Source organism: Scaptodrosophila lebanonensis, unplaced genomic scaffold (assembly GCF_003285725.1).
Source record: "Scaptodrosophila lebanonensis strain 11010-0011.00,11010-0021.00 unplaced genomic scaffold, SlebRS2 tig00000080-arrow-pilon, whole genome shotgun sequence".
In the NCBI taxonomy this organism is placed as follows: domain Eukaryota; kingdom Metazoa; phylum Arthropoda; class Insecta; order Diptera; family Drosophilidae; genus Scaptodrosophila; species Scaptodrosophila lebanonensis.
In genome coordinates, this window is record NW_022060561.1 from 4,766,600 (window position 1) to 4,781,853 (window position 15,254).

Below are 15,254 nucleotides of genomic sequence, written 5' to 3' on the forward strand. Positions count from 1 at the left end.
CACTTAAGTCTAATCAAAATGCGACCTGGAACGCAGTTGCGATCGAAATGAAAACACAAGCGATGCGAGAGCGACCGATGAAGACTGACAGGCCAGACTTGAGGCACATGGCAGGCCAATCTTAATACACACAATCTATACCAGAGGGCAATGGAATAGATGTACTTGTATGAACTTGCTAGAGATAACAATTTCTCGCATACGAAATATAACTCGTAAGCTATTAATTACATGAATTAACTTATCTTACATCAAGCAAATCAAATATAGTAGTCCTCTTAATTTAGGCGATTTCCTAATTTATTTTTTAAATCTTAATTGGGTTTATTTTTATTTCTACATAATCTTTCGTCCGAAAGTGTAGTGATGCCGCATTTAATTAATTTAATTTAATTTACTTACAATTAGAATTGCATTTATTTTGTCCACAAACAGTTTTTAGGGAACGTCATTTTGGCATACCTATTTGTATGACCGTCACTGTGTTTGTACCTAGGTAGTGGGTAAACAAGTGCTCTGTTGATAAAGTCGCTCCAAGACTAGCAGATAGTTGCGCAGCTGTTATAGATTTTGCAGAGCCCCCAGTGCGCAGTTTTAATTCGCAATTCGCAAAATGCTGAAGCTCAGCCTGATCGCCTGGCTGCTGTTTTCACTGGCCTGGCGCACTACGCCCACCAATTGCCGACAGACACGGCCCCCGCTCAGCATTCAGCAGCTGCTGGCCCGTAATCTGCAAAGCTATATGGATACGACAGCGCGTCCGTGCGAGAACTTTTATCAGTACGCCTGCGGGCGGTGGCAGCAGCAGCACATCGATCAGCTGGAATTCGGAGACACTCTGGGGCTGCTCGACTACGAGCTGAATCGTCGAGTGGAGCAGCTGCTGCGACGCAACGATACGGAGTTCAATGGCGTGTATCAGAAGCTGCGCATCTATTATCGCTCCTGCAAGAAGGTGAAGCCGTACAATCTGAAGAAGTATCTGCAGCTCATCCAGCCCTGTTTCGAATCGGGCTGGTATCTGCTGGCACGGAATGGGGCGCGTAATTGGCAGGCCTCGAAGTTTGATTGGCTAGCGGCTATTGCCAAGCTACGCCTCTACGGACTCAATGGTGTGCTGATCAAGGAGGAGGTCTTGCCGCGCTGGGATGAATCGAATAGTTACAGCATCTATCTGGACAAGCCGTTTCTGGTCGAGACGGCACCGATGGGCCAGGGCGCCATGATCGAGCTGCTGCTAGACATTGGACAGACGAAGCGCGTGGCCAACGAGGTGGCGCGGCAGGTGGATGCCTTTGAACTGCAGCTGCATCGCCTGCAAGAACTGGAGGACGATGAGGGTCCCAAGGAAATGCAATTGGGTTACTTGCAACAATATATGCCGCAACTGCAGTGGCTGGACTACATTCGCCAGCTGCGCGGACCTGATGCGGGGCTGGACTCCACAGTCATCATACAAAATATACCGTATATGAGGGCGCTTTGCCAACTACTGGAGCGCCTGCCACGCGAGACTATTTGCAATTACATAATGTTGCGGTTCCTGGCCTTCCTTAAGTTGCAGGGCCCAGCTGAAATTTCTCGCCCGGAGTGCGTAGCCAGTCTGAGACGTGCCATGCCGTTGGCTCTCAGTTGGTTCGTTGGCGAACATTTCTATGCGCGTCAAGCCGCCTACACGGATGCTGCAGTGCAGCAACTCTTTGTGCGGCTTAAGCAACGTTTCGATCACGTCATTCGTGAGAATCGACTGCAGCTGGAGCCGCCCATTGTGCTGGCCCTGCGCCAGAAGTTGCAGGCCATGCGTTTGCAGGTCGGCAATTCGCCCAGGAACAGTTCACCCGAGTACTACGAAGAGTATTACGAGCGCGTGGAGCTGCATCCGCACAATTTTTATGTGAATCAACTGAGTCTTTTGCGTCTCAACGTGGAGAAAAATCACGAACAGCTTCAGGCGGTGCGTCTGAATGTCAGCACTGAAGAGCCGAATGGCATTGTCGGCTTCAACGATGTGGCCGGCAATTCGAGTCACATGCTAGCCGACTGGCTGGGCTCCTCATCCTCGCCTTTCTATGTGAAGCCACGCAACGTTATTGTGGTGCCCTACGGATTCCTGCAGGTGCCCATCTATCATCGCAACATGTCTCTGGTGCAGCAGTACGCGGTGCTGGGTTTCACGCTGGCTCACGAGCTGCTGCACGGCTTCGACTCATCGGGCATTGATTACGATAATGTAGGCAACATTATGGGTCCCAGCGAGGAAATCGCTGCAAATCAGCGCTTTATGCAAGGTCTGCGCTGCATGCAACAAGAACTAGCCACCGGTTCCCGTTCACTGAATGAGAAACTGGCCGATTACGAGGGCCTGCGCCTCGTCTACGACACATACTTCAATATGAGTTCGGGACGCACTTCCGTGGAGCCCCGTGACACCTTGCTGCCACAGTTCAGTCAACGACAGCTCTTCTTCATTCACTTTGCGCAACATTTCTGCGGTAAAGTGCATCGTAAATTGCGTCCCAACTCCTACATGGAGCATGCTGTAGACGAGCTGCGTGTGATCCAGTCTTTGGCTAACTTTGAACAGTTCTCTCGAGAATTCGGCTGCGAGAGACGCACGAAAATGCAGTCCAAACAGCGATGCAGATTATGGTGACCCAACTATATATGTACATTTTGTTCCTTAGTTCTAGCGCATAGTTTTGTTATCAATAAATAGACAAACTTTCTCTGACTATATGAAACTAAATACTATACATTTAAGTAAAAAGTTAACAAAAAAAAAAAAACACTTCTAAAAATGTTTAGTCGAATTTATTGATTATAATTTTATTTTAAATAACCATTACATTGTATTTAACGCCAAAGCCGACATTTCTCTGCTGGATGCATGATGTCCTGGCCCTGGCGGCAGCCGTACGTTTCCGCAAAGGGTGGAAAATTGATCAGTAATTGCTTTATACGGACATCATCTGGGTCGTGACTCATAAAAGAAGTGTCTAAACTGCCACAGAAAAACTGTGCCAGGTTCAGAAAGAAAATCTTCTTCAGTGGTAGGGTAGTGAAGGTTGGATGTGCTTGACTGTACTTAGAGCCCGGAGCAAAGTAGGCATCGAAGGCCAAGCGAATGCCCGATATGTCAGCTATTCGCTCATCCAAATTGTCCGTCTCATTGCGATTAATACAGTCTAGAGCTGCAGTGAAGTGCATGTTGGAAATAATATCGATGCCTAATTCATTTGCATTACCTTTCGCATCGTACCCCAACCCCGTGGAGTCGAAACCGTGTATAATCTCATGAGCGATCATAAATCCTAGCAGACTAATCTTGAATATATCATGCATATCGGCATTGAAGACGGGCTCCTGCAGTAAGCCAAAGGGCACAACAATTAAATTGAGCTGTTGCAGATAAAAAGGCGAAGAGCTCATGGCATAATCACCGTCATCGTTGAGTGCGAATTTCGTGTGTGATGGCTGTTGCTGGTCGAGTTTCTCAATTAATCGAGCCGCTCGAAACTGCAGCACCTTCAAATGGTTCTCCTCATAATCAGACTCACTCAGGCTTAATTCTCTATAGAAATTGGTGACAAATTTACGATGATTGACACCCTTGGGCATATTACCAATATTAATATCCATGCTACGTGTCTTGTTCCTCAACAGTTCACGTTGCGTTGCATTTAAGTTAAAAACATTGCCATCCATCCCGGTCAGGAACTGAGCGCGTAGTATCTCGAAAAGTGCAGTCACTTCTTCGTTGTTCTTCTGCCTATTAGATTCGTAGAAGTGCTCCTCATAAAGTAAGTTTATGGCCAGATCCAGGTTGCGTCGTACATCCTGTATGCATTCGATTGGCTCGTCAATGCCCATGCTCTCCTCACGCAGAAAAATTATGAAGCGCACCATTATATAGCTGGCCACCACGTTAGGTTCTTGTCTGCTCAGAAGTTCGACGAGAGCCTCAAAATAATCGACATTGCTTATCTGCACCTTGAAGTCTCGAGGCACACTGTGGCCCAGAACAATTTCAAAGTATTTGCGCCAAGGTGCTTGAATAGTACGCTCCAGCTCATGCAAGGCTAGGTTGTCGTTAGGCAGGTCCTCCCCTTCGGTCAGGTCACGCACCAGTAATTCGAGCTGATAAACTTTGCGTGCCAAATTTAATGCACTACCTTTAGGAACGCCCAGCTGGAGCAAGATATTCTTTGTGCTAAAGTTGCCTCTTAAACGCTGGTTCTTCTCCTTGAATACGGGTCTATCGAGATCAATCACATACTTTCTACTGTTTTTATAGCTTGGTACCACCGTGCTACGCATGAGAACGTTGTTGAGACTGTAGCGTTGAAGCCGACCAAGCGTCTCTAGCCAATTGAACTTGTTCTTCGGCCATTGCTTGCTATTGACGGCGAGCTGAGGCCACGGAACCTGCTCTCCGGGCTGCACAAAGTCTAGATAATGCTTCAGGTTACGCGTGTCCAATGATGCGCCACGACAGGTCTGATAATATCGCCACACTTTGTCCTCCACGCTGTTCGAATCGTCATGGTTGCTGTTCTGCAAACTGACCGCCAACTTGTCCATGAGCTTGACCAAATTTTTATTAACTTTGAGATCCACTTCCCCCATTATCTCGGTATAATAAAGACTCAGATGCTGCTCACTCCAATTGCCGCAGGCATAGTTAAAGAAATCGTCGCAGGCGTCGGCGCTCTCGTTCATATAGCTGAGTATCTCACTCAAATGCTTCTCATTTACATCGACTTGAGCCGTAGGGCTCGCTGTGGCCGCCACCAATAGTCCGACTAGACCAGCGATAATCCAGCGATTCCCCATTCTATGAATCGTCGTTGTCGTCGTTAGCAAGCGCACATCAACAACTGATAGATTGAATTGGGAAATACGTCGCATTTAAGCGACACGGCTTATACTACTTATATAAAGAATAGGTATAGTCGCTGTGTATTGCTGATATTGAGACAACGTCAGCTGCACCAGTCAGTCAAGCAGTGCTAAAGGTGCCTCGATTATACTTGTTTCAGACGTTATCAAATACTGATATTTTGCTGTTCACATAACGGACTGAATTGTTGTGACATCTGTATGTAATTATTGTAATTATTTAAAACTATTTGTTCCGATGGGCCATGGGAACTGGATGAAACCAACTAGAAAGGAAAAGGTACTGCTAGCTAGCTTAATGAAGAACTCTTAACACGACTGTTAGTAACCTAAGCAAGAGGAAACGCTACAGTCGAGCGAGCCCGACAGGGTAATACCCTGTACGCAGACAAATTTGCGGGACTGAGTTATATGCGCCCATAACAGAAGCAAAATAAGAAGATGAAGAGCTAATAACTTCTCTTAGAATTAACCGATTTAGATGAAATTTGAAACAAAAGTAGATTATATTGTGTGCAAAGTTTGGTTAAGGTAGCTTTTGAAATGTGGACAGTATTGACAAAATTCTGTAGCGGGGGAAGGGGGGGGGAAAATTCCAAAAAATAAAATAAACTCGTCTGGTTATTCCAGCTTTTATAGTTTCCGAGATCCTTGCGTTCATCCAGACAGACGAACGGATGGACATGTCTAGATCGGAGATGCTTCCCTCTGCATGTTACATGAGTGACATGAGAGGGTTTAAGCGTAATCAGTAATATTAAATCAATTAATGAATGAATGAGCAGCACACTTTTGCAATAAGTTCAACAGGCCTAGCTTACTTAAATTAAAATTATACTGAATACCATGTGCTATTATATTCAATGGCTTATTTAAGACTTACATTAATTGGTTTAATATTTGTAAATTAATGTATATAAGCTATTAGACTCCTTTGAGCACTTAAGCTAACCGCATTCCTTTGAAAAATGAAACTCAACTCACTTGTATTTGGGCGACTCGGTTATCATTTGTTCGTTCTCGCGCGTCCAATAGTTAAGCGATGTGGGATTCGCCTCGATAAAGCATTCGAGCGTGACGTTGAAGCCCATGGGTGTGCCCACCAACTGATGGGGTATCCAGACCATTGGCGAAACTGAAAACGCGCCGTAGGATTAGAGCAATCGCACAGTGCTCTGCTTCGGGCTATACTCACAATCAACGCTGACTTTAATGCGCTTTGAGACGCTCGGCGGCACGCCGTTCGATGCAATGCAGAGATAAGCGCCCATGTGCAAGCGCGAGATGCGCTCCAGCTCTAGAAAGTCCGCTTCCAGGTCATTTACTGTCAATGGGGAATGAACAATGAATGGGGACGGTGCTGGGAAGCAGGGGCCGAGAATTGAGCTTACCTTCCAGTGTTTTGTTTATGACGATTTTATTACCATCATCTCGTTTCCATTTGATGGCCGGCTCGGGGCTCCCTTTCGCCTTGCAGCGCAGCGTCACGTTGTCGCCCTCGCGTACAATGACGTCACTGGAGGTCAGGGCATCGTCAATGTTGGGCGGCACTGGGGTGGAACATGCAAATGCATATCATTATTATTCTCATTCGCATTCGCTTTCGCATTCTTATTATTTGTACGAGACGAGAGCAACATAAACTCAAAACAAAAGTGCGGGCGAAGAAAAAAAAAAGCCTGATGTAAATGTAAAAAGTTTTGCATTTTGGCAGACATTGCAACTGATGGCACTTGGCGTCAACTTGGCAACGAGCGAAGGAGCGAAGGAGCGAACGACGAATGTAAGCCCGGCAGTGGGTGGATGGAGGGGGCGGGGGGATCCACTGGGCAGGAGAGTTACTAAAAACATTTCACGCATTGTTGACTCCGACTTTTCTGCAACTGTCCGCAGATACTCGTATACGAGTACGTATCAGACAAATGCAATGCCAGAGCTTTTCTAGTTTAAGCCCAATTAACTTTTCAGCACGCTCCGCTTCATTTCAGTTTTAGTTTCAGTGTCAGTTTCAACTTGGGCTCAGTGTTTTTTGGTGGTTTGTTATGCCAACAGTTAATTTAAAAATCAATGCAGGAACCTTCATCAAATTGTCATCAGTCTTTGGATCGGCATTGGCCCCCAACAAAGCATGCAAATGTGTGCCCGTCGCGCTTACATCAAATGCCATTCAATTGTTGGGCCAAACCTTTTTTTTCTTAACTCTTCTCTTCTTTATTTCAGCTACCCTTTCCAGCTGAAAATCTGTAATGAAAAATCTATGCAAATCAAAGCACACAAAGCGTGAGGCGTTCGCATAAAGATGCTAAAGATTTGGCCAACTGATAAACAAACAGACAGATGGACGGACGGACGGACGGACGGACGGACGGAGTGACGGTTGGACGAACAAACACATAGCTATGTAGTTGGACATATGGAACGTTGACAGGCTGCAGTTGGTATAGCTTGTTCGCAACTTTCCTCATTTCATATTCAATGCGCCGCCTGTAATCAAAAGTTATCGCATGCGATTTTCCTCATTTCACAAGAAGGAAAGCCTGGAAAGCGGAGAAAAATCACGTGCAGGGCGTTCAGATGTCTACTGCGGCTCATGTCTTGACCTCGATAAATCAATAATGCAGCAGTGTGTAAATACAAGGGTAAGTAAAACAATTTAAGCCACTCTTCAAATATTAGACTTATGACCTTCTTACACTTGACTAACGACTGAACTCATCAAAACTAATAGTTCAGGGAAAACATTCCAAGAATAGTCCATAAAAACTATCTGTGGCTATACAAGTAAGTTTTTTTTCTTTTTGAACACTGTACCCGGAAAAGTTTACAACAAATTAAATTAGAGAGCACCTACTTATGTAGGTCTAACAGTTTATGCTTTTGAGAAGACAAAGAACGATTAAAAAATTCAATTTAGAATGCAAATCAAAAAACAATACATATTTTGTAAAAACTTCAGGGGAAATTGCAATCATTTCTCATTGTTTTCCTGTTGAATTAATAACTAATTCAAACTCACATCTTTTGACAAATATATACCCTATTGTTTAACCGATCAACATTATTCTTTCAGAATATTTGAGTTTGTTAGTCATAAAATAAACGTTTTCGTTTAATGTGAATAATTAACATTTTAATTACATTGCTAAACTTCATAAATTTAGTGAACAATATTAACTCAAAATTTTTGTAACCTTTTTCCTATATGTGATAAATTTAGGGATTTATGTTAATTGCCGATTTCCCCCAAAGAATTAACAAAACGTTACTCTTATCTATGAATCGACCCGCTTAACGTAAAGTTTCCCGCTAATTCAACCAGCGTTTTTCCATGCAGCCTTGTGGGCTGCGGTGGTGGCAAAAACTAAAGCGTTGCACAAGAAACGAAACTGTAATTAAAAGCTGCAATCACTTGAACTTTTTCGCTGCGCTCTAAACTTTTGTCTTAAGCTCTTCTTCTGTTGTGCTCCATCACCTCCACCTCCCCCTCCAACCAGTCCACCCCCCCTCCAGCTATTCAATGCTCTCTACCGGGCAATGACAACAAGCCCATAAATGTGTGCCCTTTATGACCCAAGTGGAAAAAGTTTTTGTCCTTTCAGTTTATACGTATTTGTTGCCTGCTGCCGCCTTGTGTGCTATTAATAAACGCTTGATGTGCTAATCGCGCTGCCACCGCAGCCACCTTGCCTTGCCCTGCCCTGCCCCGCCCCGCCCTGCCCTTCGCCCCCACACCCTGATCGCATGCAGCTGTCAGCCGTGTGTAGTTTGACATATTAGTTTCTTTATTGATCCTTGCCAGCTGACGACAACAACGACGAAGACTGTGACGACGACGGCGACGACGACGACGATGAGGATGACGATGACGATGACGTTGCAGCAAAGAAAGTTTAGTCGGACCAACTTTGCGGCAGCCGTGAAGCAGACGTGAAGCGTTTTATATTGTTTAGCAAAACTTTTCACATACATGCTGGAAATTTAATTAAGAAAGCACACACACACACGCACGCACACACACAACGTCTTTACAGGGTCTGCAGTTGAAATCTTCTGAACAAGTTGTGTGCGAGTCTGTGTGTGTGTGTGTGTGTGTGTGAACAAGTGTTTTGCCATGGCAATTAAGCATTTGTCGTCGATAAGCCTTCACTAGCAAGCACAAAAACGGTTTAATCGGTCAGTCGATCCCCTGGCCAGGAACTTTCTCTCTCTCTCCCTCTCTTTCTGCGTGTGTGCGTCTATTTATTTGCCATCATTTTGTATCAAATTAGCAATAGCACTTTTTATACCCTGTACCCAAAGGGTACAAGGGTATATTAGTTTTGTGCGAGTGCACATGGAACACACAGAAGGAGGCTTGGTAGACCCCACAAAGTATATATATTCTTGATCAGCATGACAAGCCGAGTCGATATAGCCATGTCCGTCTGTCCGTCTGTCCGTCTGTCCGTCTGTCTGTCTGTCTGTCTGTCTGTCTGTATGAACGCAAGGATCTCCGAAAGTATAAGAGCTAGAATAACCAAACTTGGTATACAGATTCTCCTGAGACCGAGAAAGGACGAGTTTGTTCATTTTTTCTGATCCACCCCCCCACTCCCCCCCTATTAACGATTTTCTATAACTCCCGTAATTCTTGGAATTTTGAACTAAAATTTGGTAGACACATCCAGTTAGTAATTGTATATCCGTATACCAAGTTTCATTATGATAGAATGATCGGAAAGAAAGTTATAGCCATATAACCAGGCCCAATGCACACATACATACATATGTACAAGTACACAAACACGCATAAGGCACGATTCTGATGTAAATGTAAATGTATCTATGCATGCATGGAATATTTAGTTAATTAATTAAATTACTTTAGTTAATTAATTAAATTAATTTAGTTAATTAATTAAATTAATTAATTTAATTAATTAATTTAATTAAATTAATTAATTAATTTAATTAAATTAATTTAATTACTTTTTTGTGGGGTGGTACAGGGTATTTAAGAGTTGAGCCTGCTCGACTTTAGCATTCCTTTCTTGTTTTTGGTTGTAATTTCTTGTAAGAGTTGGCAACTTTTGGCAGGACAGCGCCAATTTATTTAATGAATGCCAACAGCCAACAATAAAGTGTACGTTCACTATAACGAATTTGGTGTAATTTCTTGTCCTTGCGCAAAAGGGGAAAATGGTCGAAAGCGTCCAGCTTGTAGAGTCTAATATATAAGTATGGAGGTTCCATTAATAAACTTAAGGGAGATTTGAGATTGGTTATTGGTTATTTGATTAAGTCTTGTAAGTCTCAATACTCCCATGACAATTGTTGCATCAAATATTTTCATTAGTAAGCGGATTAGTTAACGGGAGGGATAACAAAAGCCGAAGAAAAGAGGCTCTGTTATGGTCCAGCAGGCCTCGAATTGTTCCTCAAGGGCAATCCTTCCTAAATCAACCACCGGTGGTTGAAAACGGCGAGGATTTAACAAACCCAGGCATCTCTATGGCATCTCAACCAAACCTAACCCCCTCCTTTCGCACTTCTTAAAAGCAATGAAAATATTTAAAGAACATTTAAGAGCTTATTGCACATATAATTTAAATGCAACTTTGCTTGTTTCCTATACCGAATTCTCACCGTATTAAATCTTGGCGAACGTAAAATTGTCACGTATAAAATGTGGCATATGGCCGACGCCAATTGTCCTGGCGGTCGCTTCCTTTGCTGTCTAATGAACGGCAATTAGTCTTCATATCCTGCGCCGAGCAGTTCAGTTTATCATTTGGCCAATAAATTTTGTGGCTGCACAAAAGTTACTCATACGCACCGTTGTGCTACATGGCCAACAATAAGCACAGAGGCGGGCAAGAACGAACGGAAATGGGGATGAAACATAGCGCAAAAGCGAAAATAAATGCACACCACTCTTTTTAATGTCAACAAAATAATTGAATTTAATAAATTGCCTCATTATGTGAGCGCAAAAATTAAAAATTATGAGACCCCCGCGCCGGTTCTTGTTGTTGTTTGCTTTGCTGGGCCTGCATTTGTTTTGCATTTTGTTGGCGCTCGGACGTGGACCGAGTCCGCGGACATTTGGGTGCCGTTGTCGGTGTTGGTGCTGGTGTCTGTGCCGCAGCTTTTGTGGCTGCATTTAAATGCATTTTGTATGCGTGGCTCATAAATTCAAACGCGTTTAATGTTTGTTTGTGCCGCCATTTTGTAATTTCGTTTTGTACGTGTGCTTGTGCGTGTGTTTCGTTTGGAGTGCGCTGTGCACTCAGCAATTTAATTTACAAAAATGTTGCCCTCGCGCTATCCAAAATTTATTTATTTATTTACTCGCTTGCCTGACAACATTCTGCTTGTTATATTTCCGGGCCTTGCATTTTTATTTAGACGACAAATGCAACGTTTTAATTTCATTAAATTTTGCCGCACAATGTAATTATGCATGCTGTTATTGTCCTTGTTGTTGTTGCGCTTAAATTGTTAAATTGACTGCCTCTTCTGCGTTTGTTCGTTCATCGAGTGCAACACGGGGCATGTAGGTGGGCGTGTGTGTGTTGTTTAGGCAGCAGTTTTTTTTTTTTTTTTTTTTTTTTATTATTCTCTTGCCGGCATTGCACGCCATTTAATTTTGCACTTTTAATTGGATTTGTCATGTAAATGAAATGCATTTTATGTGATTTTATAATGTTGCATTTGAGTATGGAATTAAGAATGTGGCTCCAAAGGAAATTCGACTAAATGCCATCCAATGAAATTAGATTAAACCAGTTTGCATAACGAGATATTGTTATGTCATCATTCGGCATCACATAGCATTGCAAATTATACTCGTGTCTATGTATGTACATAGAACGGCGTACGTACAAAAATAATTGCAAAGCTGCAATACGATAAATCGTTTAGATGTGCTGAATGTGCTGACAAATCACTATTAAAATCACAACAAATTCCATCGGCGACAACAACTTTAATGTAATATCAATGCGTACTTTAATTGGAATTTGCACAGCTTTTGCTCTTTATACTCAATGTCCTTGAGGCTCTAATTTTAAATGAATACTCCCGCTGGTCATGACCAGCTAAACTAAAATATTTAGAATTCTATAGAGTTCTTTTTGCAATGACAGTCATCATTTTTATCAAGAGTGTTACAAATAGATTTATTTGTAGTTCTTGGAGTACAAAATACACTTAATATAAACAAATATTTTATATTATTTGAAAGTACATTCTATTAAAAAAAAATGGTGGTCGCTGAAAATTATGTGGAATTATTTATTTAAAAAATCAGTCACAAGTGTCGACCGATGTGAGCAATTCTTGTTTATCAGTCAACTTGTGCAGAGCTTTTGATTGATTTTAATAAATTCACATCTTAGGCAAATAATAACAAACGGCCCATCAAGTCATCTCTATTTTAACTAACACAAGAAAGGGATATTTATAAGAAGTCCTGTTTATTTTTAAATACTTGTTGTGCATTAATAATTAATTAATTCATCAACAATACTGCGAATTGCAAATTAATAATGTCTAGTCTCTTACATATATGCCGCAATTGTAAGCCCAATTTCTTTTTTCAAACCCTGAAAGTGGTTGCAAAACTAGACTCAAACCATAGTTAAGCACTTTTCCACTATAAAGATTCATTCACACTCTTAAGTGTTGAATATCATTAATTTTAGTTGGGTACTGAAGACCTGGTAGTGACTTTTTACTTTGTTTAAACAAATACAACTATTGCAATTGCTCATTCTACTCAATTTGAATATTAACAGCATTTCATGTCAACGTTCTGTATGTGTGGAAACGAAATTCTTAAATTATTTACGTATAATCAAAACGAAATACCACTTGCCCCATACATTTTGTCACATCAAAAAGCGAGTTGTGCGACATGCATGCCGCAAATTGTTTGAGGTTTGTTTTGGATGCAAACAAAAGGAATTCATAGTCGATATTTTTTTTTTTGGAAAAAGAAGCACAATAAAAAAAGGTAAACCAGAGCAAATGCACGATAAAAATGTTTCGTGCCATTGTTTTTGTTTTTGATTTTCCCATTTGCATTGTTGATTGTTTGACTATTTGACTATTTTCGGGCAACAATTTTCGTGTTATTTTTTACCGCCTTCTGATTTCATATTTTGCATGCAATTTTAAATTTTTATCAACTCAAATTGCATAAAGTCAATAGTTGGCATATAAATCTAATAACATTTGGTCGAAAACTTTTTATTGGCTGTGTACGGGCCTGTGGGAGCCAGCTCCTGCGCCTGCATGGGCGAGCGAACGGGAAGGAAATGTAAGAATTTGCACGAGATCCGCTTTTCAAGTTGACAAATCAACATCATCCGGTGGACAAACATAGACAGGGAACACAGTGTGGGACACTCATAAAGTTGTACGGGTAGAAATGGTCGATAGGTGGCGCTCATGCACATGCTGACCGTTGTCTCTTGCTCAGCTTGGCCTCGTGTGTGGTGTGCGTGTGCGTCTAACTGTGCATTGCACATAAATCAGTTTTTGTGGCAAAACTTGAAAAATATGTGCGCAAACAAACGGCGGCGAGGCCGAGCAAAAAGCTATGCCATGCAACAGTTAGACTGGCCAAACAGACACAGCAGCGACATGCAAATGTGGGCACAACACACACTCTCACACTCACACTAGCGCACACATTTAGATTTCCATACACATTAGGGTGACCATAATTGCCTTAGACAAGGAATGCCAAACAGTCTGAAGGATCCATTTATAGTAAAAGCGTTCTTGAAATTGTCTATTTCTGTTTCACTTCAATATATCGTCGTCTAGAACTGTAAGTAGGCGAGGTATTATTTTCTAAAGTGTACTTTTTCAATAATAAAAATATTTCATTTATAAAAAGACTACAGAAGACGTTTTAAAAAACATTTTTGTCTCAGCCGAATAGTTAATAAAAATGTACATCCTACAATGCTGCTTTAAATTGATTTAAAATCTGGTCGGTTCTTTTAAAGAAATTGTTGATCCATGCTTACCTTTTTTATAAAAATGTACTTTTAGGCTCTAAGTTAATTAATTTTATTTTAAATATTTTAAACAAAATGAACATATCATAAATAATTAAGTATATAAAATTATAGTGTTGCTTTAAAACAAGAATCGGGACATACTCCATTTGTTCTATATATTTTCTGCTTAGAAATACCTAAACTGTATGTGAGGGCCAAGTATGGTCACCCTGTTGCGCCCCTCGTGCACACATTAGCATGTGGATATGGACATAGTGCACATATGCTGCACGTAGCAGTTTTCATGAATCGGGGCCAGCGGACTGAGCTTAGGCCGCCGACGGGCAAGGCTTTTACTATTTTTTCTCTGTTAAATTTTGACCGTGGCACGCAGCGCTGAAAAAGTTGCAAGTGTGGTCAAAACTGCCGCCGGCATATTTTAATTTTTTTTGTTGTCTCATATATTTTTTCCCTTCACTGGATGTTTTATTTTTTTTTTAGTTTTTTCCCAGCCACGACCAGAGTTGTCATATTTTTCACTGTAAATTTGCCTCGCATTCGCAGGCTGTCGTTTTTGCCACATCAGCAGCAGCGTGCATGAGCGCCACGTGTGTGTGTGCGTGTGTGAGTGTGTCTGCACATGTGTGAGATAAACGTAAGCACCGTGTGTGCATGGTCGAAAAAAAATACACGATATGGTGACAACGTTGCACAAAATCCGTGTAACGTCCTAGAAGTGTCCGCGCTGGTCACGCCGCATCAAATTGCTGGCTGTGCGTGTGAAGCGTGCTATTTGAACATTTTACAACACTGAAGCGTGCTTAACGGCTTTTTGAAAATGCAATCACAGAGCTAAAAACACCACCAGGGTGTTACAATTTTGTATGGCAACAGCAACAAAAAAATACAAGACAGATAACATATGGATGGATAAAAATGTCGAAATAATTACAACAAACTCGTAGACGCACTTTTCATACGCTACACATATAAGCATACGAACTGACTAATATCTGTTACTATTGTCTACGAATTTAGTAAAAATTATTAATCAATACGAGAAAAATAAAAAATAGTCTTGGGATAGAAGATCAGCTGCACTCAAGGAAAGGGAGAACTAAAGGAGGAATGGAACTAACTTTTAATTATCCTGAATATGCTATTATGGTGTTAGCCACGAAAAACCTAGAATATAGATCTACCCGTCGTTATTATAAACAGAATTAAATTTAAATCAATCCTTTAATATGTAACAAACAGTCTTATGGTAAAAGCTCATCTACACTCATGGACTTGGAGCCAAATTGTTAGTAGGATTTGACGACTTAGGTGAAAATGAAAACCCATGTCAGTCTCTTCAAA

The 15,254-nt window shown here is 41.7% G+C and overlaps 4 protein-coding genes across 4 annotated transcripts in view; 2 read left to right on the forward strand and 2 right to left on the reverse strand.

The window, feature by feature from the left end:
* The window catches only part of LOC115626095 (neurotrimin), a 31,841-nt gene that overhangs the window by 4,670 nt on the left and 11,917 nt on the right, over positions 1–15,254 (reverse strand). Inside the window, exons 4-6 of the mRNA XM_030521347.1 lie at positions 6,291–6,449; positions 6,095–6,223; positions 5,884–6,034 (exon numbers count right to left, since the gene is read on the reverse strand). Of these exons, the coding sequence (XP_030377207.1) occupies positions 5,884–6,034; positions 6,095–6,223; positions 6,291–6,449 (439 nt within the window). The remainder of the gene's footprint in view (positions 1–5,883; positions 6,035–6,094; positions 6,224–6,290; positions 6,450–15,254) is intronic.
* LOC115625711 (endothelin-converting enzyme-like 1) lies at positions 552–2,734 on the forward strand. The gene has a single exon (XM_030520856.1). The coding sequence runs from the start codon at positions 614–616 to the stop codon at positions 2,651–2,653; it is 2,040 nt and encodes a 679-aa protein (XP_030376716.1). The 5' UTR covers positions 552–613; the 3' UTR covers positions 2,654–2,734.
* Positions 2,793–4,857, reverse strand: LOC115625712 (membrane metallo-endopeptidase-like 1). Its single transcript, XM_030520857.1, has 2 exons — positions 3,246–4,857; positions 2,793–3,191 (listed from the first exon to the last, which is right to left on the reverse strand). The coding sequence occupies exons 1-2, from the start codon at positions 4,831–4,833 to the stop codon at positions 2,854–2,856; spliced, it is 1,926 nt and encodes a 641-aa protein (XP_030376717.1). The 5' UTR covers positions 4,834–4,857; the 3' UTR covers positions 2,793–2,853.
* LOC115625710 (CD109 antigen-like) overlaps positions 7,122–15,254 on the forward strand; it is a 37,511-nt gene continuing 29,378 nt past the window's right edge. Inside the window, exon 1 of the mRNA XM_030520855.1 lies at positions 7,122–7,538. The gene's annotated coding sequence lies outside the window, so the exon portion shown is untranslated. The remainder of the gene's footprint in view (positions 7,539–15,254) is intronic.